The sequence below is a fragment of the Leptonychotes weddellii genome, chromosome 3 (genome assembly GCF_054177405.1).
Source record: "Leptonychotes weddellii isolate Sample4059 chromosome 3, ASM5417740v2, whole genome shotgun sequence".
Classification (NCBI taxonomy): Eukaryota; Metazoa; Chordata; class Mammalia; order Carnivora; family Phocidae; genus Leptonychotes; species Leptonychotes weddellii.
The window spans coordinates 26,248,808-26,272,936 of record NC_138371.1 but is presented as its reverse complement, the minus strand read 5'-3'; the positions used below and the strand labels follow the sequence as shown (position 1 = coordinate 26,272,936).

General features: G+C 38.5%; 1 protein-coding gene across 1 annotated transcript; it reads left to right on the top strand.

The window, feature by feature from the left end:
* Positions 1–1,522: 1,522 nt before the first annotated feature.
* Positions 1,523–23,928, top strand: CPO (carboxypeptidase O). The gene is made up of 9 exons (XM_081815472.1): positions 1,523–1,590; positions 9,721–9,820; positions 12,246–12,347; positions 13,288–13,392; positions 14,252–14,362; positions 15,690–15,780; positions 16,896–17,098; positions 22,737–22,821; positions 23,656–23,928. Exons 1-9 carry the CDS (start codon positions 1,523–1,525, stop codon positions 23,916–23,918), a joined length of 1,128 nt encoding a protein of 375 aa, XP_081671598.1. The 3' UTR covers positions 23,919–23,928.
* Positions 23,929–24,129: the final 201 nt, after the last annotated feature.

Genomic DNA, 24,129 nt, shown 5'->3' with positions numbered 1-24,129 from the left:
TTCACACTTCACAGTTATTCCATAAGCAAATTTGCTTCTAAAATAAATTCCCCGTGTGGCCATGTTGGACCATATCACTATGACTGACTACCCTGAGACCCCATCATCGCTCCCTTAGAATTCTGGTTTTTCTGTTTCTATTCTGTCTGTTGCAGCAGCCAGACAAATTATTTAAGATATAAAACCAAAACCTTTTCAGTGATTTCTTAGAATAATATTCAAAGTCCATACTATGGCCCATGGTCTCTACAAGGTCTGCCCCCTTGCCTATCTCCTTGACCTCGTCTTCCATCACTATTTCAATCCCACTTCACTCAAACACTGGCTTTCTTCCATTTCCTCAATGGGACCAAGTTCATTTCTTCCCTGGGACCCCTATATATGCTCCTCCCTTTACCTGGCATGCTTTTCCTACAACCTTTTTCATGAGCCATATCATTTAGAACTTAACTCAAAAATCATCTTAAATAAATCAGGACAGGCCTCTCCATCTCAATATAGTCTTGGCCCATGATCACCCCCATCTCCTTAATTTGATTTCCTTTACTTGAAATTGTGTGTTTTTTTTTTTGTACACTTGTTTATTGTTCTCTCAACTCTATTTTGAGTTCCATAAAGCAGAGACATGGTCTGCCTCATTCATCTTGGTATGTTTTCATCTTTGTACTAATCCCTGGCATATAGTGGGTACTTGTTACATTTTTGTAGAATGAATGAGTGAGTGAGTGAATGAATGAACAGAACAAAGGATTTAGACTGGGCCCCCAAATGCCAAGGACCCTGTTTAAATCTACTTTGCTGCACTAAAGCTTGCCTTGCTCAATTAGACTTTTAGCAATGATCTTAACTTGAGCTTTTACTTTTTAGTGGTCATGTTTGAGATTCAGGCATATCTAGGTTTGTCTGAAAACCTGGTGGGGTATCTGACATAGTCCTTTATGTGAGAGGGCCTTGTGAGAATATCCACTTGAGAAAGGGTTTAAAATGTTTTCACTGCTCAGATTTGGAGAGACCTGGATTTGTTTAAGAAGCTGGTGGTGTGATCTCTCAGAACAAGAGAAGGTATTTGATCTAAAATACAGCTTTAAGAGGGGAGTGGAAATCCTAATAATAACCGTGCCTACCATACCCAGGGCAGAAGACACACAACCCATTATGCCCAGAAAACTGTGTGGAAGGAACAGCAGGAATAATTAGCTCTTAAGTAAGTACAGGTGATGGGGATTCCTAGAAATGAGTACTTCACATTGGGAAGAAACTTCTTTCTGGATCTCTTGAGGCCAAGAGCTTGTATAAATTTGGTTTTCAAGGAGAAATGAAAAATCAAATGGTAGTGTTTTCTACTATATAAGAAAAAAGCTATTTGAGGACATGACAGAGTTAATAAAACACCTGCTCACTTACAATTCTGCTGAGACATCCATTAACTGACTTATCTTGATTGTAAGAGCCTCTGCCTTTATGCATTCTCAGAGGTGCTTGATCCATTGACCTAGGATTTTCTAGTTCTCTCTGCAGAAGAATGAAGCCTCTGCTTGGGACCCTTTACCTCTTGGGGATCCTGGTTCCTGAGGGGCTGGGATATGATGGGTGAGTGTGAAGTTGGAAGACTGGCTGACTATCTTGACTTAGACTGTCTAAATGGAAAGCTTTTTTCAAGATTAGTGTAGCTGGATTTTCCCCTCTTCCTACCCATACACACCACCATGAGATGAGAAAAATAAAGTTTTATCATTCAACATAAATGAATAAATATCTTCATTTTCCAGCACAAAATATGATAAATACCAATAGATATGTCTTGTTTGTGATTGAAAAAAGGAAATTATAATGAAAATTCTATATTCTTCATTTACAGTTTCACAATTGGTAAATCAGATTATTCTAATTTTTGAAAAAAATGTTTAAAGTCTTTAAAATTTCACCAAGATATAGTTACTCTTAGTATTTTTGGATAGATAGGTAGATAATTATGTATTCAGTACTGTTGCCAGAAATTTTCAATTAAATTGTATTATAGAAATTTTCCTATGACATTCATAATACATTTAAAACAAAACCAAAAATAATATTCCATCATTGCTACCCTATGGGGCATATGGTTGATTTCTATGTTGTCATTTTTACAAATGATGCCATGGTGAGCATTCAGCCACATGACATTTTTTTGCAAATCTTTGATTATTTTCTTAATGTAAGTTAGAAGAAGTGGAATTCCTGGGTAGAAGCTGAGAAAAATGTGAGAATCTTGCTTTGCATTGCCAAATTGCCCTCTAGAAAAATGGCATCAGTTTACATGTGAAAATACCCAGTTGACTTACTTTGCATTTTGTTGATTTCTAATAAATTTAAGTGTTTTGTCTTGATTATTACTCATTTTAATAGTTTATAAGTTGTCCACTCTTATTATTTGCTTATGTTTGTGTTCTTTCTTATTCATAATGAATTATAACTTCTTTAAATATATAATATATATTAAATTCTGTGTGTGTGTGGTATAATTTTCATATAAAGTGTATGTTTTCCTTTGTTCACACATGGTTCATCCTGCTCATTTGGCATATCTCATCAAGCATGTGTGGTTATAGATAGTATTTTTTCTTTTGCTTCATGGTTAAAAGAATCTTGCAACAAACTCACTCTCCCAGAACAGGGAAATTCACTCTGATTTTTGCCCTGGATGAATGGTGCAATCTCAGCTTATCTTTTAGCTTCATAGACAGTCTGATTTCAGATATGTAAAGAGAGCCCACAATCTCCACGGCACCAAAACCTGTCTGGACATTGCCATCTCATGTTTTCCATCAGTTTACTTAGTTTCATATAGATACTGCATTGATCTTTCTGATATTCTTCATTCATAAATTAGAGACAAAGACATATATCACAGAGCTTTGATTGGGAAAAAGAATCACCTTGCTTAAAAATATCAGGAGCCTTAAAACTCACACATTGTTTGAATGAAACTTACACATTGATCCCTGCCTCTGGAAACTTATTTTGAGAAAATAAACTAAGTATGGAAAGAGTTTTATGCAATGAGATGTAGCTTTATTTATAACATAAATATTATATAAAATATTATAATATTTGGAAATAACCTAAATGTCCCACATTAAGTTATATAAATGTTGATATGTGATATATGACAATAGAGTATTATTTATCCATTAGAATAATGATTACAAAAAAATTCTAATAGCATGAGAAAAGGCATGTTTTATGCTAAAAGCAAGATGCAGGATAGGAAATGTAATAAAATACTTAGAAAAATAAAAGAAAAAATATGTACCAAAATGGTCATTGTTATCTTTGGTTGGTGATTCCCCCCCTCCTTCGATTATTCATTTTGTAAATATTCTTTAGTGAGGATTTGAAAAAAATATTTTTCAAACCCAGGTTAAATTATGGAAATGATGTGGCTCAGGCAGTAGGACTTAGGCTGACTTCCATTGGATAACTCAAGTGCCGCTTCTGACTGCACTTGAGGAAAACATTTTAAATCTTCTAGTCCTGGTCCTTAGTGGCTGTTTGCATCTTCATCATTATTTACTAATAGAAAATAATGTTCACTTTTGTATGGCCCTTACCAATGCAAAACGTAGGTTACCTGCCATTTTTTATACTCTATTCATTACATAAGATGTAATAATAGTCTAGAAAATCTATGATTAACAAAGATTATAAGCTTTGTAACCTTCCTTTTGAGTAGTTAGGGAGGTGGACTCATATATACTGCACACTCCCAATAAAAGTGTAAATCTGTAGAATCATTTGGGATTTAGCAGTATGAACCAAATGCCTTGAAAATACTCATCCTCCTTGACCTACTAATTCTTCTTCCTGGAATGTAGCTCAAGGAAATAATCAGAAATGAGCACAAAGATTTAGGCAAAAAGTCATTAACTCCAGAATTATTTACAATAGCAAAAAACCAAAAGGGGAAATAGATTTAATATCCAGCATAGATGACAATATTTAAATAAACGATGTTATGTAATATACACCTACTGTCAGATATTATGCAGTCATTAAAAATAATGTTTATAAAAAGTTTTCATTGGTTTGAGGAAATGCTTCTGGTAGAATATTATGCAATACAAAGGAGTGAATACAAAATTATATATAGATATAACCTGCACTGTGTTTAAGAAAAAAAATATGCACAGATAAAAGATTGATGAGAAATATGCCAAAATATCAAGAATGAACTCAGGGAGGTGGGATTATTAAACATTATTCCTCCCTTCTCTTTTCTGTTTTTCTCTTCTCTGTACTTTCTATATTTTCCACGATAAGTGTATGCTAATTTTGTAAGAAGAAAAAAAAAGTTTGAAAATACATTACCGTCATGAAATATTCATATAACTGTATCCTTACTAAGTATTGAAAATACAAAATTTGCCTCAGTATTCATTAGATTCTTGCCTCTTTATACATTCCAGTCAAAATTTCACTAGACAATCTTAGATTTATAGTATTTATTCATAATGTACCCCAAAGGATCATTTTCTCTGTTAAACATTTTATGAATTCCTATTCAAAAAGAATACACAAAGTACAATAATCTTTTCATTTGATTGGTGAGATGAGACTGGTGACAATTTGGGGGATTAGCCAGCTTTTCCTCCCTCTTCGCATGCATTATGCATTACCCAAGAAATTGCCTAGAAACAAGGAATTGCCTTTTCTAAGTATATGGTTTAAACATTGCTTGAACTAAGTATTTGGGTTTCTGGAGTTTAAGTATTGTGTTTAATCTCATGTAAAAATGATAAGCAATTTTAATAGCAGAAGTTTTCACTCAGATCCCATACAGTTTTTTGTGGGTTTTTGGGGCATATTTCGTGGACCTAGTCATTCAAAGCCGGGCTTAGGAGGCAAGGCACTCACACATTTGACAGACATTAGCTGGGGGAAAACCAAATGTTGGTTCTTGGTGGTATCCAGTTACCTTTAATTTCTTCCATTCTATATTGTGGAATTGCCAGGGAATACCAACCCAACTGAAACAGGAATTCACTGGGACCAGCCCTGCTTTGTGTGTACTCACTTTCCTACCCCACTGAGTAGATAACTATGATAAATAAAGACCCAAACATTTGCTGAACTGTATGAAGGATGGAACAAGGTTGCTCTGAACATCACCATCTCTGATTATCTCATTTATGGGCAGGACTGGACAGGCAGGATAGCCAGTGTGGGGAAGGATGAAGGGAGGACTGAAAAGATATCCTTCTCAGTTGCTTTATTTCTTCTGCTCTCTCCTTTCTGAAAAAGCACTGAAATTGTTTTCTAGTGACTTTATAATGCTGATACTTATTTTCTTTCTTCGTAGTCCAAATCAGAGCGAGACAATTTTTTAAATGGGCTAATAAATATTTTATGCTGATTCTCTAGGGTATAATAAAAGCATAATTTAACCTATGTAACAAAATCTTCAGAACAAAACAACAACCTGGAATAATTTACCTTAAAGATTTTTGTCAGGGTTAAGTAAGTGTGTATATATCAAGTTCTTTGAACAGTGCTGGCATGCATAATTACTAGGACAACACTGGTTGTTATCACTGACTATGCTTGAGTTAGGAATTCTCTATCCCTTGTCTTCAATACACTTAGTGTACCATTTAATTGGTAGTCAATCAGGCAATTTTCTTATCAGACTTCATGCCTTATTATTTAATGGCTGAGTTATTTTGCTTTTCATGTATTTATGTCTATTCCTTTAAGTAGATTTTAAGGTCTGTAAGAAAGAAATCTACTTTTCTACTACTATTATCTATTACTGATTTTGTATACAGTAACAAGAGTACCAACCCCTTGGGTTGTTGATTGGGTTAAAAAAGATGATAATATAAATGCTTTTGTCAGTGCCTAGCATATAGTGCTCAGTAAAGGTTAACTGGTAATAATATACATATATTTCCTGATTATTTAATAAAGACATGAACTGTGCTCCTGATTGAATTTTTATTAATTTAAACACACCAATGGTTGTACATATTTGCTTTATAAAATGATAGTATGTTTTGTCAACCAGCCTCAATATATTGCTTCCACCAGTACATATATTTTATATTAGAATTGCTCACTCTGAATGAAGCACTCTTGCTTATTTAAGAAAAAAATAAAATGAATGATAACTATTAGAAACAAAACCCTGAATAACATGGAGAAATATATTGCTCCTCAACTATTATAATTTTAATTACATTTGCTTCTTTTAATCTCCTAAAATTCATTTTCATTATTTTAACTTGATTATTTAGACAATCCTATCTCATGAGATTTTCATTTGAACAAAGTAAATAAGGTAAAATTCATTCAACAGTGTAATAAAACATTTACAGTTTTGAGGGTAAAGAACTTATTAAATTGAGAATAACAATTCTTATTAATATTAGCTATTCTTATAAATATTAGTAACAATTAAAAATAATAAATGTAGTTCCAAGTTTAAAGTCATAGAATTGTGTAGGGAAATTGATTTCTATTACAGTGGGTAATTGTGGTATATGTGCTAAATGAACCAGGTTAAAAAATTGAAATTTAGTCAATCCAGTAACTGGATTTCATATTTGATAATCAACTCATGTAATCCATCACAACAATAGGCAAAAAATAAAAAATCACATGATACAGGATCAGTGGATATAGCAAAAGCATTTGACAAACACCAACACCCATTTGTGACAAAAACTCAGTAAATTAGGAATAGAGGGGAACTTGCCCAACATCATAAAGAGTAACCACAAAATACCTACAGTTAACTCATACTTAATGATGAAAAACTAGAAACATTCCTGCTAAGATCAGAAACAAGGCAAGGATGTCCACTCTCACAACTGCTTTTGAACATTGCCCTGGAAGTTTTAGCTAATACCATCAGACAAATAATGGAGATAGAAGGTATACAGATTGGGAAGGAAGAGATAAAACTGTCTATGTTCACTGAAGACATGACCATCTATGTAGAAAATCTGAAAGAATTGACCAAAAAAACCTCCTGGAATTAATAAGTAATTATACCAAGGTTGTAGGACACCAGGTTAATGTACAAAAGTCAACTGCTCTTCTATATACTAGCGATGAGCAAGAGAAATTTTCCATTAAAAACATATTACTATTTATATTATCACCCCCCAAAATAAAATACTTGGGTATAAATCTAAGAAAATATGTACAAGATCTATATGAGAAAAGCTATAAAACTCTAATGAAAGACATCAAAGGAGAACTAAATAAATGGAGAGATATTCCATATAAATATATAGGAAGACCCAATATTGTCAAAAGGTCAATTCTTCCCAACTTGATCTATAGATTCAATGCAATCCCAAATCAGAATCCCAGCAAGTTATTTTGTGGATACTGACAAACTGGTTCTGAAGTCTATATGTAAAGGCAAATGACTCAGAATAGCCAACATAATATTGAAGAAGAACAAAGTTGTAGGACTGACACCACCTGACTTTAAGACTTATAAAGCTACAGTAATCAAGACAATGTGGTACTGATGAAAGAAGAGACAAATAGATCAATGGAACAAAATAGAATGCCCAGAAATAGACCCACATGAATATAATTAATTGATTTTTGACAAAAGAACAAAGATAACACTATAGAGCAAATTAGAGTTTTCAACAAATGGTACAGGAACAACTGGACATTCACATGCCAAAAAAAAAAAAAAGTGAATCTAGACACAGACCTTATACCCTTCATAGAAATTAACTCAAATTGGATTATAGACCTAAATGTAAAATGCAAAACTAAAAAACTCCTAGAAGATAATATAGGAGAAAACCTAGATGACCTTGGATATGGCAATGACTTTTTAAATACAACACCACAAACACAATCAATGAAATAAATAATTAATAGCTTGGATTTTATTAAAATTAAAAACTTCTGCTATGCAAAAGACGATGTCAAGAGAATGAGAAGACAAGCCAAAAACTGGGAGAAAATATTTGCAAAAGATACATCTGATGAAGGACTGTTGTTTAAAATAAACGAAGAACTCTTAAAATTCAATAATAAGAAAATGAACAACTTGAGTCAAAAATGGGCAAACCGCCAGAACATACACCTCACTGACAAAGGCACACCAGTGTCAAGTATGCCTGCAAAAAGATGTTCAACATCATATGTTATTAGGAAACTGCAAGTGAAAACAATGAGACACCACTACACACTATTAGAATGGCCCCAAATCAGAACAGTGACAACACCAAATGCTGGTAAGGAAGTGAAGCAACAGAAACTCTCATACATTGCTGGTAGGAATACAGAATGGTCCAGCCACTTTGGAAGACAGTTTCTTGGAAGGTAGTTTCTTACAAAACTAAACATACTCTTACTACATGATCCAGTAATCATGTTTCTTGGTATCTACCCAAATGAACTGGCAACTTATGCCCACACAAAGCCCTGCACAAAGATGTTTGTAGTATCTTTATTTATAATTGCCAATTAAACAATTAAGAAAGATGCCCTTTAGTAAGTGAATGGATAAATAAACTGTGGTACTTCCAGATAATGAAATATTATACAACTCTAAAAAGAAATGAGCTATTAAGCCATGAAAAGACATGGAGAGAAGTTGAATGCATGTTACTAAGGAAAGAAGCCAATCTGAAAGGCTACACACTGTATGATTCCAGGTACATGACATTCTGGAAAGGGCAAAACAATGGAGACAATAAAAATATCAGTGGTTGCCAGTGGTTGGGGGGGTGGGGCAGGGATGAACAGGCAGCGCACAGAGGATTTTTAGGACAGTGAGACTGTGCTGTATGATACTACAATGGTAGATGCATATCATTATACATTTGTTTAAACCCATAAAATGTGCAACACGAAGAGTGAACCCTAACGTAAACAATGGACTTTGGGAAATAAAGATGTGTCTGTCAATGTAGGTTCATTGAATCTAACAAATGTTCCATTGTGGTGTGGAACAGGATGTGTTAATAGCGGAAGAGGATGTGTGTAGGGGGGGAACATTATATATATATATGTGTGTATATATATATATACACACACACACATTATATATATATATATATATATATATGAATATTCTCTCTCTATATATAGAATATTACTCAGCCATAGAAAAGAATGAGATCTTGCCATTTGCAACAACATGAATGGGCCTACAGGGTATAATATTCAATAATGTTTTTCAATAATGTTTTTAAAAATAATTTTAAAAATATCGCAGTCTCTTCAATCAGGCTGTCCATTGTCAGTTATTGTCAATCCCAATAACACTTTCCCTGTGACTCGATTTCTTCATCTCTGAAATGGGGATAGTAAGAGTACCTATCTCAGAGTTTTCAAGAGAAGTAAATGAGATTTAAATTGCTTGAGTGTCTTGTAATACATTTCAGTTCAATAAATCTTAGCTATTATTTCTTTTACAAATTTAAAAGTATGTTTACCCACAACATCTTACTGAATTACCCAGCTTCCCTGCAAGATTGGAATGGCTGTCCTCACCTCACTCTACTGATGAAGAAACTACAGTTTGGAGGGACTCAATTTTTGCCCCAGATCTCACAGTCAGTAAGTCACAGTGAGAAGACTTTAACACTGACTTTTCTCCTCCGAATCCTGTTCACAGTGCTTTCTACCACCTTTTTCATCAGCTTTCCAATCCTCATGGTATTCTAGTTTCTTCATTGCTTTGAGTCTGACTTTCTTCTGCAGATCCCTAGCACAACCCAGACGAGAGGTTGTGGAAGAGACAGTGAACCCATGGAAGAGCCTGGACACCTATTCCTATACCAAATATCACCCAATGGAAGAGGTGAGCAAGGACACATGGAGTTTGGTGGTGGCCACGCCTACTTTAGAATGGGCGAGGGTTGGTTCACTGTTAATATACATAGGCTAGAGTGTCTCAAAATATGAGGTAGAGATTTGCCCATGCACCAAGTTCAAGGGATTGCAGATAATCATTTTTTGATCACCACCATCAAAGCTATAAATCCTATCATATTAAATAAAAAGGCAAATCAACAGGGAAAAGAATCCTCTACCCAGTTTTACTCCTGTGAATGTGGACTAAAGTTAACCCTTGTTCTTGTTTGTCAGGTGGTTAGCCAGTTTATTATTTTTTTAAAGACTTTATTTATTTATTTGACAGAGAGAGATACAGTAAGAGAGGGAACACAAGCAGGGGGAGTTGGAGAAGGAGAAGCAGGCTTCCCGCGGAGCAGAGAGCCCGATGTGGGCCTCGATCCCAGGACCCTGGGATCATGACCTAAGCCGAAGGTAGATGCTTAACAACTGAGCCACGCAGGCGCCCCTGGTTAGCCAGTTTAAACAGGGCAAGGACAATGTGTATATGGCTGTGGGACATGCAGTGGAGAAGACTTGTGATCCAATCACATTTAGCTGAAAATGTGGCATTTCTTGTCAGATGTGAAGGATGCAGGCAGTAGTTCTTAAGAGGGGAAAATTTCTTTTAAAGAAATACTCGTATCACTACTAAGATGAGTTTGGTTATTTTTGAAACTGGATACAGTAAAAAATTAGCTACTATATATGCATATTTGTGAGGTATGTGTGTGTGACTTTATGCAAAGCTTTTTTTGAGGTATAAATTTCTAAACATAGAGTCTTTGGGTTAAAGGATAAGCATATCTAAATTTTTATATAAATACACAAGTGTCCTTCCAAAAACGTTTTACCATTTATTCTGTCAGCATTTGGGAGTATATTAATATTTTCCAGAATTTTTTTTAAAGAATGCAAGAATGAGTTTATACATTCTTTTGTAACAATCACCCCCAAGTACTAAAGATTCTAAAAATTTGAACAAGGTCCAGGAAGGCCCATAGAAAGCTTATGCTCTGGTATAGGAGATAGATCACACCTGGCTTGACCACTTGCTCTGTGACCTTGACCAAGACATTTAGCCTCTTTGGTCTTTGGTTTCCTCACCTGTGAAACAGGAAATCAGTCCTGATCTTGCAGCTTTTCTGTGAGAGTAAATGGAATACACTACACTACTTCTGATTAAACAATAGATAAATAATTGCTGCTGTTGCACTCTTCTTTGTAGCCTTCCCAGGGCTCACGACACCTTCATCTGACCCAGCCCATCAAGAAGCACACACAATACCCATGTGAGAAGTTGTCTTTCTCTTCATTTGACAGAACTGAATTGAAAATAATCCACTGACATATCATTACTGTTATAATAATACACTTTATCTGTTAAAAAGAACGTCAATTGAGATGCTAAGATTTTCAAATAAAATATTTATTATCCCAAATTAATTATGGTTATTTACCATAACTCTTATTGTAGAGATATTTCAACTATACAGAAACCGAGTGTGGGACTATCCTGTCATGTGTTGATGGCTATCTTAATATAGCTTATGTTTATGAATTCCCTCAGTCCATTCACCATTACAGAACCCCACATTATTGACTTACAGGTGAAGGTATAAGACCCTTCCTTTCCAAGCATGGTGTAAGACTTTTAATTAATTCGGGCGCCTGGGTGGCTCAGTTGGTTAAGCGACTGCCTTCGGCTCAGGTCATGATCCTGGAGTCCCGGGATCGAGTCCCGCATCGGGCTCCCTGCTCAGCGGGGAGTCTGCTTCTCCCTCTCCCGCTCCCCCCTCTTGTGCTCTTTCTCTCTCTCACTCTCTCTCTCAAATAAATAAATAAAATCTTTAAAAAAAAAAGACTTTTAATTAATTCAACATCCATTCAGGTCTCCTCAGATGAATCAAAATGTTACTTTGGGATTGATTTAGAAACTTTTATTGGCATGTTCTGTGAAGGGCATATCCAACTCTTCTCTAATCTTGGATCCGTAGGCATTAGCAAAGGATATTGTTGGGATCCAAAAGGATCCCCCCAAGTCAGCCTGACCTGAAACTGCTGGCATGATTGGGTACCACATGGAAGTCTAGAGGTGTGTGGCCATTTGAAGGATACGATGTTTCTGAAGTGTTATCAGTGGATTATTGAATCTACTAATGCTCAATAACCTATTTGTAAAGTTCAGTAGGTGTTCTAAGATTGGGTGGCAGAGTCGATCTTTACAGAAAATGGGAGGGGGTCAGCATAGTTCATTGGTTTAGTCTTGTAGTTTGTTTAGCTAGAGCGAATAGTCCAGAGTTCAGTATCTTAATGAGAGAAGCAGTTATCTTAATTAGAGGCAAGCAAACGATTTTCTTATTGATATCCACAGTCCTCCCTGGCTGTTTCAGATCTACCAGTGGATGATCCAGATAAGTGAGAAGTACACAGGAGTGGTGACACAGCATTTCCTAGGAATGACCTATGAGATCCGGCCCATGTATTATTTGAAGGTGAGTGAAAAGGCTGGAAATTACCTTAATTACTTAGTTCATTGCCCTCTTACCACTTACTGTGGACATGTTAATTTACAAAGCACATTCCCAAATTTGAGAGTTATCTAGAACTACAAAAAAATCTATTGGCTCTGAAATTGAATTTACCCAGGATCTGAGTGAATGATTGGCTAATATGTTAAGCATGGGGCGCCTACCTACCTGATTTTGGATAGGCCGTCAAATTCAGAGCTGAGTCAGCCAAAAAAGATATCTAGATATCCTCTGCCTGGGGCTCTTTTAAAGAGTAGAATTGGTATATAATAAGGAAGCAATAAAGAAAAATATATAATCAAATACATGTACTCATAAAAAGGGTAATTATAAGAGGGAATGAAGATAAAAGGTGGATTAGGAAATATGCTGGCTGGATTAGGAAAATGGGTGAGGCTCTAGGGAAAAAGCTCCTTGAATATGATGGATCCAGTCTTGTCTTTATCCCAATTTGTAAATTTCTCACTGATAAAGAGGTAGAGCCTTCATCAGCCCAGCTCCCAGTGGCTTTCAATGAATAGCTCGAGTCTAGGCCATTTACATTCAAAGCAGACGTGACTGTGACAAACTTGGTAGTGTTCACGACCTCTTCTCCATCAAAGAGAATCCACACTTGCCAGGTTAATTCCTACCTGGCCCACCCCTCTGAAAGAGGAGGGGATCTTTCTTGCTGGAGTGAGGCTAGACTGAGGCACAAGAATGGCACAGGGAGAAATGAAAGAAGACTGGGTTGACCAGAAGTGGATAGTGGTGGGTGTCTCTCCCATCATCCCTGCCTCATGCTTGGAATCACAGAGTGGAGAAAGAAAGGGACCTGTAGGAGAATAAAAAACCTGGTAACTTTGCACAGCAGCTTATGATTATAAGCAATTGTTTGGTAATAGAGTACGGATGTCTCCTCCAGATCAGCCAACCATCCAATAACCCCAAGAAGATCATCTGGATGGACTGTGGAATTCATGCCAGGGAATGGATTGCCCCAGCTTTTTGCCAATGGTTTGTGAAAGAAGTAGGTGTTTTTAGCTTTCTTATAATGGTTAATTGCCCAACAAAATACCTGTCACATCTTAGCTGTTTAGAAAGCTTGCTTCTTTCTCAGGTAGGCAATGCAGCTCTCTACTGAGTTACTCCTTCACCCCAAGGGAAATGGAATTTATAAGTAGCTTCACTGAAAACTGAGTTAGGTATTATCTCCACAATAATTTGTACTGGAAGGTAAACCACATATCTAAGTGAAGAAGACAATACATCGCGGAAGTTGGAGATGAGTAAAGCCTGGTGCTGCCTTTTTCAGAGAGTCTTGAGCAAATTTTCTAACACCAGGACCCCTCATTTTTCACCTGCAGAAGGAGCTTGGAATGGCCTCTTTAGGGGATCTATAGTGCAGATGAAGAGATTTAGCATGTGGAAAATACCTAGCTCAGTGAATTGTTATGTATTAGCTATATCCTATAAGATAATCTTTGTGTCAGTCTTTTCAGAAACCACAACAGAAAGAAGCCCACAAGGAGCAGTTCTCCAAGTGTGGTTCCTAGACCAATAGCATCAACATAACTGGGAACTTGTGAGAAATGCAAATTCTGGGGCTTCACCTCACCACCTTTGACCTAGTGAATTAAGGGAAGGGGGTGAGGTGGGGGAGGAGAGCCAGGCAGTCGTATTTTAACAAGCCCTCCAGGTGATTCTGATGGAAAATAAATCTTGAGAATCACTACCATAACAAATAGGACAACTGAGGCAGGGTTGGAGGGCAGGAGAGTAGAGGTTCCATGTGCAATCACCTCTCATAATTATGTTGAAATTGTTAGAAAATTGAAAAAAGACCTCTTCCTGGGAGCATTTCAAATGTTTCTCTCTTAAATTTTCAGATTCTACAAAACTATAAAGATAACCCAAGGATAGGAAGGTTCCTTAGAAACCTGGACTTCTATGTGCTTCCTGTTCTTAACATAGATGGTTATATCTATACTTGGACAACTGTGAGTACATCGAGTGTGGTTCTGGGATGAATCCATGAACTAGATCTTGACTCAGGTTCATTTTTCTGACCTTAGTCATTGTAGTGACAGAAATGTTTTGGGGCCATGTAGAGAAAGAAACCCCATTTGGGATAAAAATCAACTCAGTATTGTTAAGCCAACAATCTATATTAAGTTTAGGATGGAGAAAGTGGGGGCCTTGTTAGAGTTGAAATCCAGCACGTGTTTTTATGTTTGTTTGTTTGTTTGTTTTTGACATATTCCCAGATTTAACTTTTCTCCAAGTCCACCTCCTTCAAGTTTGTGGACTGCCTGTCTGATTGGTATAAAATTCATATACTACCTTGTAATCACCCAGTTTTGAAGCATGAGGGGCACAAATGATGTATAAATTCTAAACCAACTTTCATTTTCCACTGTGATCATTCACACAGGGGGCAAACATCTCATAAAGTTTTTAGTTAATGGAAAACTTCCTCTTGGGGCAACTGGATGGCTCAGTGGGTTAAGCATCTGCCTTCAGCCCAGGTCATGATCCCAGAGTCCTGGGATCGAGTCCCGCACATCAGGCTCCCTGCTCAGCAGGTTGCCTGTTTCTCCCTCTCCCTCTGTACCTCCCCCACTCTTGTTCGCGTGCTCTCTCTCTCAAATAAATAAACAAAAAAAAAAAATCTTAAAGAAAACTTCCTCTTTAAAATGTTCTGAAAGTGGATCGCTCCACAAACAAGAATCCGTTTCTAGAGAATATCCATTCCTCCCTTTTCCCCTTTGCTCCCCCAAAAGCGGTTCCTGGGACTCTTTTTCCTGCAGCAGCCTTTCAGCCTGGGTATAAATCAAATTCTTCCCTCCAAGCTTGTCTGGAGAAACTTGTCTTTATGCTCATCTCCACTCATCAGTCTTCTGCTTCCAGAAATGTGCAGAGACCATCACTGATACACCTGGAACAGCCTTTTTCCATCTGCCAAGCTATTTACCTTTCATCCTGTATCACTCGGACATAAAAAATGACTCTCTGAAGCTTTCCCTGATTAAGCAGATCACGTCCACCAGGCACTGCTAATCTGCTCATGAGGAAAAAGCCATACTCCCTCCAATTTGATAGTGTACATGTAGGTACGCTTGGATTGGACAGATGTTCCTGTTATTGGGTGTTGCTGGCCCATCTGTGAGACTAAAAATTATAGGCACGAGTTTTGTTATATTAAAGGCAAATTTTCCCAGACAATCCTAGGGACTATTTTTTATGTTCCAGGGCCACCCACTCATCCCCAACACTGTGATTTATGAGGCCCTAGAACAGCAGCTTTTCTATGTTCCTCTGTTACAGGATCGGCTTTGGAGGAAATCCCGTTCGTCCCATAATAATGACACATGTTTTGGGACAGATCTCAATCGAAATTTCAATGTGGCCTGGTGTAGTAAGTACACGTTTAGTTGATGACTTGATGAGCAAAGAATGGAAAAGAGAAGCTAGGATGGAGGTGAATTACTAGAGATAAAACTTTCAAAAATAAACATCTAATTTTGCACAGCTCTCTGGACTTCTTGACCAGTGTTTTCACCCTAAGGGATGACATTATCTATGCAGGAAGAACCAGCAACACTCAAGTGCAGGACTCTTTTCAAGTGGGATTGGCTAAATGAGGGCAAAGAAGACCTAAATCAAAGTGAATATGTTTGAAATCTATCACTTTATTTTTAAATATATGAATTTTCATAAAGAAAAGAAAAAAATCAGAGAATTATCCTTGCAGATTATTTTTATAGTGGGAAGGCAGAAGTAAATAAGGCAAACATTTCCTTCTCCTTAAGGCATGTTCATGTTTCTGAATCTCAACATGCCCAGTGAATCAGAAGCAAATAAAGAGGTAGAAATGGTTAAGAGCAATCTGGTTAAAAACCAGATGGCAAGGGTTAAAATACAGACTCGGCGGCTGTGTGGTCTTGGAAAAATCGCTTCATCTTTCTGCTTTAGGTTTCTCTTATTTAAAATGTGGGCCGTAGTCCTACCATCCAATCAGTAGGTAGTTGTGGGGATTTGATGAGTTGCCACAGAGGAGGGGCTAACCACCATGTCCAGTGGGTACAAGGTGCTCAGCTGCTGGTCCTTATTATCATCACTGAGGAGAACAGACTACTGTGTCCTTGCAAAATAGCTCTACTGAGATGGAAGCCAGTAAGACAGTGAGAGAGACTTAGCCTGACCTAGGAACCCAAGAACTGGTTCCCAAACATCTATTTCAGGGCCCACCACAGGTTTAAGTAAAACATGACTGAAAATGCCATTTCGTTTTGCGTCTTCCTTTGTGGGCCATGGAAGCATGGAGGTTGTCTCTAAATCTGAATGTCAGCCCTCCTGCCTTTCTGAGTTCCTCCTTGAATGACTACCCTTGCTCACTAATTTAACCTGAACTAAGCCAGGGCAAGCCCCAATTCCACCCACAGGTTGCCCTGAGCAAGGGTGACTCCTTGCCCTCAGTCCATTCTAAACTGGTATCATGTTGACTTCTTCGTGGTTTTCTGTATGTTCCAGGTATTGGTGCCTCTAAAGACTGCCACGATTTAACATTCTGTGGGACAGGACCAGCATCGGAGCCGGAGACTAAGGCTGTTTCCAGCTTTGTAGAGAGCAAGAAGGAGAGCATTGTGTGCTTCCTGACCATGCACTCGTATGGGCAGCTCATTCTCACGCCTTATGGCTACACTAAAAATAAGTCCAGTAACCATGAGGAACTGGTAAGACCATAGCACCAGAGCCTTTACAAAAGCCCCCGTGGGACCCTGGCTTTCCTTTCTCTGGTTTCCATTTTCAAGATTTTGGCTCCAGACCTGCTTTTGTTCTCTCTGCTCTTCCTTATTTTCTTTCTTGTGCTTTTTACACCTTGCCAGACGCCTGCTGGGAAGGCTTCAGGTTAAATGCTGCTTTACCTACATTAATTAACTACCTGTTTCGTAAAGTGTCAAGTTGGGAGACATCTTAGGTATTCGTCTATAATATAAATGAGACGATTATGTTAATAATCTGCAGGAATGTGCTTTCATTTCTGTAAATTCTCTTGAAGCTCCGTTCAGCAATTATAGCTTTTGAACCGTGCTTTAAAGAACTTGCCAGCAGTTAGTGGAATATGGCGTATCTAAAATAACATGGCTAAATAATATCTGCTCTCTTCTCTGCTAAAGCAAGGCTTTATTTTCTTCTATACTCTGCTTCTAGTATTTGCTTAGGGATATGTGTAAGGAGAAGTGCCAGCGAAGTCCAAGCCGGTGCAGGGAAAGTGCCCTTTACTACATCCGGGTCCTCTGAAGCTGTGCTTACTCAAGCACCAGGCACAACTGCTGAATAGGACCGGTCTTTTTGCCCTTTCATGCACCTGAGGACAGCGGACACAAATCAAAGGGAGGGCACATTTAGAATTGTTGTAATATTTGTTATCTTAAAAAAACATTATTTTTTTCTACGTTTAGTCACGGCAAAATTCGCAAAACCTAAAATTTACCATCTTCACCATTTTTAAGTGGACAGTTCAGTAGTGTTACATATGTTCACATTATTGTGCAACTGATCAAAACTCTTTCGTCTTGTACAGTGGACACTCTGTACCCATTAAAAACAACTCCCGGTCCCTGTTGCTTCTGTAGACCACCCTTCTACTTTCATTTTCTGTGAGTTTGACTGCTCTGGATGCCTCGTACAAGTGGAATCATACAGTATCTTTTTGTGACCAGCTTATTTCATTTAGCATAATGTCCTCAAGGTTTATCTATGTTGTATCATATGTCAGAATTTCCTTCCTTTTTATGGCTTAATAATATACCATCATATGTATGTATCACATTTTCTTTATCCATTCATCTGTCAGTACGTATTTGAATCGTGTCCACCTTTGGACTACTGCAGATAATGCTTCTAAGAACATAGGTATACAAAGATCTCTTTGAGATCCCACTTCCAACTTTGGGGGTATATAACCAGAAGTAGAATTGAAGAATCATATGACAGTTCTGTTTTTAATTTTTGGAGGAACAATCATACTGTTTTCCAAAGTGGCTGCTCCATTTTCTACTCCGACTAACAGTGCACAGGGTTCCAATTTCCCCCACGTGCTCATCAACACTTGTTAGTCTCTGCTCATCTTTTTTATTTTTTAGAACAAACCCCTCATTATCAGTAAATGCTGGGATGGATGGAGGCTAAGCTCACTCTGGTCTTGAGGTCACAGAGGCTTGGGAACCCAGTGGTTCTCTCACCTGTCCTGTCCCTCTCCCACTGGAGCATGACCCGGAGAACACATGTCTGGGCATAAAAAGAAAAACCATTACTGATCTTTGCTGAAGGAAGCCCTTCCCCCAACAACCAAGAATATCCAGTAGTACTTCAATAGCTTTCTCACAGTGTTTTTGGACATTTGTACTATGTGATCATTTTGCAAGATGTGACAATAACGAACATTTGCTTAGCACTTTGCAATTTACAAAGGGATTTTAGGACCATTATCTCATCTGACCAGATGACAATATAATAAGCTCCCTTTGAAGCTGTAGATATTGAGACCTTGAGTTAACAATAGACAGTGACTGGTAGAGCCCAGGTTAGAACTCATGTCTTCAGACTCCAGAGGCTACATTCATTCAGCCTCCTCATACTGCCTCTCTGCTCGGAAAGGGCATGCGACTTCTAGGAGCTCCTTTTAACTTTGATGACCAGATCACTGTGTCCTATTTCCTCCTATTCCTGAGCTCTAGAAATTTCATTTCTTCAGTAAAGGAAACTGCAGAAACAGAGATTTCAGTTGAGAAGCCCAGAACTTGTTTTATCTCCCAGTTCCTGTGGTATTTGTTGTAGATGTCTACTTTCTGCTCAAAGGGATCTGTGACAAACACGAATGAACCACCAAAGGCAGGCCACTATAGATCTTTAATGGACCAGGCCTTCCACCAGCAGAAAAAAGCAGACTGTAACCCCTGGTATTTTTTTTTTTAGGGAATTCTGTTCCCTTCTTGGCTCAGGAAAACAGATACTATATGACCATTTTGCAAAGTTTGTATTCAAAGGTGAGAGGGTCTTGTGCTGTTTGTTGGTTCTCTGGTTAGAGCCCTCTGGCCACAGACTAGAGGAGGCAAAATGGCAGGAGAGACCTATGGCACTGACATCACCACGGCTGGAAGGTTAGGGTTAGGTGGGAATTACCGAGAACCCTTCAGTACCATATGCAGAAATGGGCACATCGAATTGAGAAAGGGCACTTCCATTCTGTATCTCTTACAGCCTCAGGTGCTAAAGAGTTAGCATAAACATTCATCTCCAAGACCTGTCAATAAAAAGACAGTGTGAAAATTTTGCCACCTGTGTCAACCTCATTGAAGCTAGCTAGCAGTTGTTTTAAGTTCTTATGAGTAAGCTTTGATAGAGTGCACAAAGACACAGAATCAAGCCAACTGTTGAAGGAGATCTCCATTTTTGGTACTATTTACAACTACCAGAGACTAGTAATTAATCTCTATGTATTTACAAAACCAAAAATTTGTAGAAATCATGATAAATATTATACTGCATGATAGACAACTTGGCAATCACTATGTAGGGGAAACATAACTATATATAGTCCTGTTCTAAATTGCTCTGGAAATTAGAATAGCTATAAAAATTCTAATGTTTTAAATGCTGACATTCTTTCCACTTGAACTCTTCCCATATCAACTTCTAGCTCCTATCCCAAGCTCTTTCCTCCCACACACATGCCAGGGCCTCCATCAACCTTTTTTGTGTGCCTCCCTGTGAATATATGCCTGTAGGAAACTCTCTGGGAGTTATTAAGGAGGCTTGAGGTCTTTAGAAATGTAAATCATGTACTACTGGCAAGAGGATTTTTACTGTTTTGACTAACGTTCCTTTGGGCTGAGAAGAAGGTCAGCAGAGAAATTGGCTCCCTATGGCCGTGTGGTATATTGTCAAAAGGAGAGGGAAGAATAATCAGGAGGTCCACCCTTAAGGATAGAAGTCAGAGTCTTAGGATTTTATTTCATCTTCTGGGAAAGAACCAAGTCTACAACCTAGGGTCACAACTGTATACTTCTCATATACTACTCCTATCAACTTCCCCATAGTAAGAAGAAGAAAGCAGGAAGACTGTTCCCACCCCACAGGATGTGAGGGAAAGGAATTACATAGGATAAAATAAGTAAAGGCTGGCAATCAGAAAAAAGAAATGGTTGTCTGGGGTGAACAGACAAGAAAAAAATGCAAGAGTCATTTGGAAGGAAAATGTAGCCTGGAGCTGATGCATATAACCCAAATAAAAGTTAAGGTCCCACGTGGACCAGTTAGCATGGAGTTTCATTCAGAGAAATGCAGAAACATATGGGAATTAAAAATAATTAAAGGCAATTCATGTCTCTACCAGACTTTGAAAGAACTTCAAAAGGGAGTGTAGCTGGTAAATCATAGCAACTCTTTCCCCCTCCCCGCCTCATGCTCTTCATTTCACTCACAGATAACAACTACCCTGATCCTTTCTCTGCACCCTTCATTTTTATTTCGTTAGCAGAATTTATCTCTCCAGAAATCTTCTTTCTGACTCTCTTCTCCTTCTTATTTTCTCTTCTATCTACAAAAACAGCTCTTGTACCTCTTTGCAGTGTAAATTATTCAAACCAGCTTTATTTCATGCACTTCTCAAGCCCTTCTTACCAATCATGTCATTCTGGACAATGAGCCCAGGACCTAAGCCAGACTTAGAATCCTTTTTTTAGGAAGAGAGAGAAGGTGACTGGCCCAAGACAGAATTCTCAGTAGTGAGTAAAGAGGAGGCAAAGCTCTTGAACATATGTTCAGTTGAATGTTTTTTCTTTTATCTTTGCCACACACAGAAAGTCCCAAGCGCCCTAAGAATGCTGCTCACAGCTGCTGTATATGACCTACCACCACTTACTCCCTTTTCTACTCTTCCTTTTGAACTTCACCATGCCTATCCCTACTCTTGCCCACGCACCGCTCTGTCATACCCCAGGATTCAGCTGGACAGTGAAGGACAATGCAGGACCAAGAAGGTTTAAAGTTAGACTCATCACTAGTCAGAAGTCAGAGGAGCTGATGCACCTGCAAAAGCAGTCAGGCTGCCCTAAGGGGTAAAGAAAGCAAAGGTGGATCACAGTCCAGGCAGGGAGTGGTCAAGGGGATTTTGGTGGTGTTTGTGTAAAATCTAAGGGGAGGTATTAGGGAGTCTGGGGTGGGGAAAACTTAGAGAAGACTATTGAAAGACTGTTGAAAGGGTATGTGAAGAAATTTATCAGAAGGTTAATAAACATAGCCAATACACTTGGATCTCTCAGTGTTAGTGGCTCTGATCTCAGGAAAAGGTTTGCAGAGAGCAAGGCTGAGACATTAGAAATCATTCAGTTCTGAGAGATTTCCAGTGCAGTCAGGTGACATGGTGGTAGGTGTGGGGAGGGGTGTAGCCTCTAGCTCTGAAATCCTATAAGCCTATAAGAGATAAGTATCAAATACCTATAAGGAAAAATAAGAAGGGAATTATAAGAGAAGTATGAACAAAGGGCCACGTGGTGGGGGGGAAGTGGGGAGAGAGAGGATTTAGTTGGGGTGATGAGGAAAGGTCCCATGGAAGAGTCAGCATTTGAAAAAGTCTTTTGAGGTTGGGTAGAATTTCAACAGGCAGAGAAAAGAGTTAAGGCATGCCAGGTGGACTGAATATCCAGATAAAAGGTAGAGAGTCTGAAGAAATGGGCATGTCTGGGGAACAGTGGGAAAACTTGAGAGTGACTATCATCTAGGGTAGGATGTAAAGAATATGGTGTGGGAAAGGTGGGCTAGGGCCACATCGTAAAGGATCTCAAATGTGAAACTGAAAAGCTTGTGATTAATTCAGTGGGCAATTAAGAATAAGGCTTTTCGGCAGGATCATGATCATAGTTCTATTCTACCGAAGTTCACCTGGAATCCAGAGGAGATCGACTGGGATAAGGATTGGTGAGAGGAAGAGAAACTTACTAAAAGAATACAATAGTCCATTTCAGAGGTAATGAGACCAAAATAGGGTGATGGTGCTGGAAATGCAACTTGGTAACATTTGAAAGAAGGAGAGTCAAAGGTGACTGCAGGATTTTATGTGTGTTTGGGGGAGCAGATAAGTCAGAAATATGGAAACCAGAACAGCTTTATTAGTGGGGGAATGATGAAATTGGGTGTGAGTGTGTTGAGTCTGAAGTACCAGAAGGCTACCTAGGTATAGAGGTCCAATGGGAAGTTAGAAAGATGGTCTGGAACTCTGGAGATGGATTTGGACAAAATACCCAACCCTCTGGATTGTTGGATTTATTTTTAACACCAGATATCTGTCTCTGCATTTCCCACCTACAGATCCAAGTTGGACAGAAGGCAGCAAATGCATTGAAAAAAAAGCATGGAACCAATTATAGAGTTGGATCGAGTGCAGATATTTTATGTAAGTAGCTTTTTTTGCCTCTTCAATAGTATCTAAGGCACAAAAGAAGCCAGTGGACTTTGGGGAGTGGGATAGGCAGGAGAGGGACGGAAGAGCTCCCTGGGTTCAACAGGAAGTTGTACAAATCAAAATGACCAAGGATAAAAGGGAGTCTGTACAAATACAGAATTATGCTCTCTAGGGATAAAGTGTGAGCTAAAAGAAAAAAAATTAATACACTGGCTCAGACCAGAACTCCCTCTGGCTTCAGTTAAAAAGAGCTGGCAAGTGAGAAGGTACAGGAGTTAACAGGAAGGACGTTTTCCAGTGACCCTTGGTCAGTTGATTCAGTTCTCAGAGGACCTATCAGTCTGAGAAAGCAAAGTAGGTGGGGCCTCGAGAAAGGATCTTACACAGAAAAGAATTTAGTTAAAAGGACAGTGCGCAGCTTTTCCCCAACCCAGCCACAACCTCCTCCACCCACCTGAGGACCACCTGGATAATATTTGCATAATATTTTCCTTGTTGCTCATTTTACTTCTGTTCCTTTATATGCCAGTTCACTTGCCTTGTAATAATAGGTTGTCTAGTCTTTGATTCAGTGGAGAAACTTTACCCAAACTTCTGCTATATGCCAAACATAATGCTAGGTATTCTGGGAGGTGGCGAGGGGAGACAGGCTAAACGAGACGTACTTCCTGCCCCACAGGGTGTCATATCAATGAGAGGGAGAATCCTTAATATGAAAAAGTTCACTAATGTTGCTGCATTGAGCCTTGATTCCCTGAAATAGCCATAGAAACCTGTCCTTTCGCAATATAATTTCTACCTCTGCCTTCATGCTTTTGTTTGTAGATACCACATCAGGGTCCTCAAGAGACTGGGCTCGGGACATTGGTATTCCCTTCTCATACACGTTTGAGCTGAGGGACAATGGTACATATGGATTTGTTCTGCCAGCCGCGCAGATTCAGGCCACCTGCGAGGAGACCATGGAGGCCGTGCTCTCGGTCCTGGATGATGTCTATGAGAAATACTGGGACTCAGATGGTGCTGGAAAGGGGACACCTACTGCCGTGGTGCTGGGCCTGCTGGTCTCCTTCATGTCTGTTCTCTGAGTCTATCCTACCCAGGTCTGCTCAGCCCCAGTCATGAGAATGTGGCTGCAGGGAAGGTGTTTGTCTGAGGCTAAAGAGGAATCAAATAATTTAAAGATACTTTCCACTTCAATAAAGAGGGATCATGTTTGCATTCTCAGGTGTGTTTTGCTGGTAATCAGTTATTACTTTAAAAGAGTATACTATTAGTTATTGCTGCAACAATGCCACA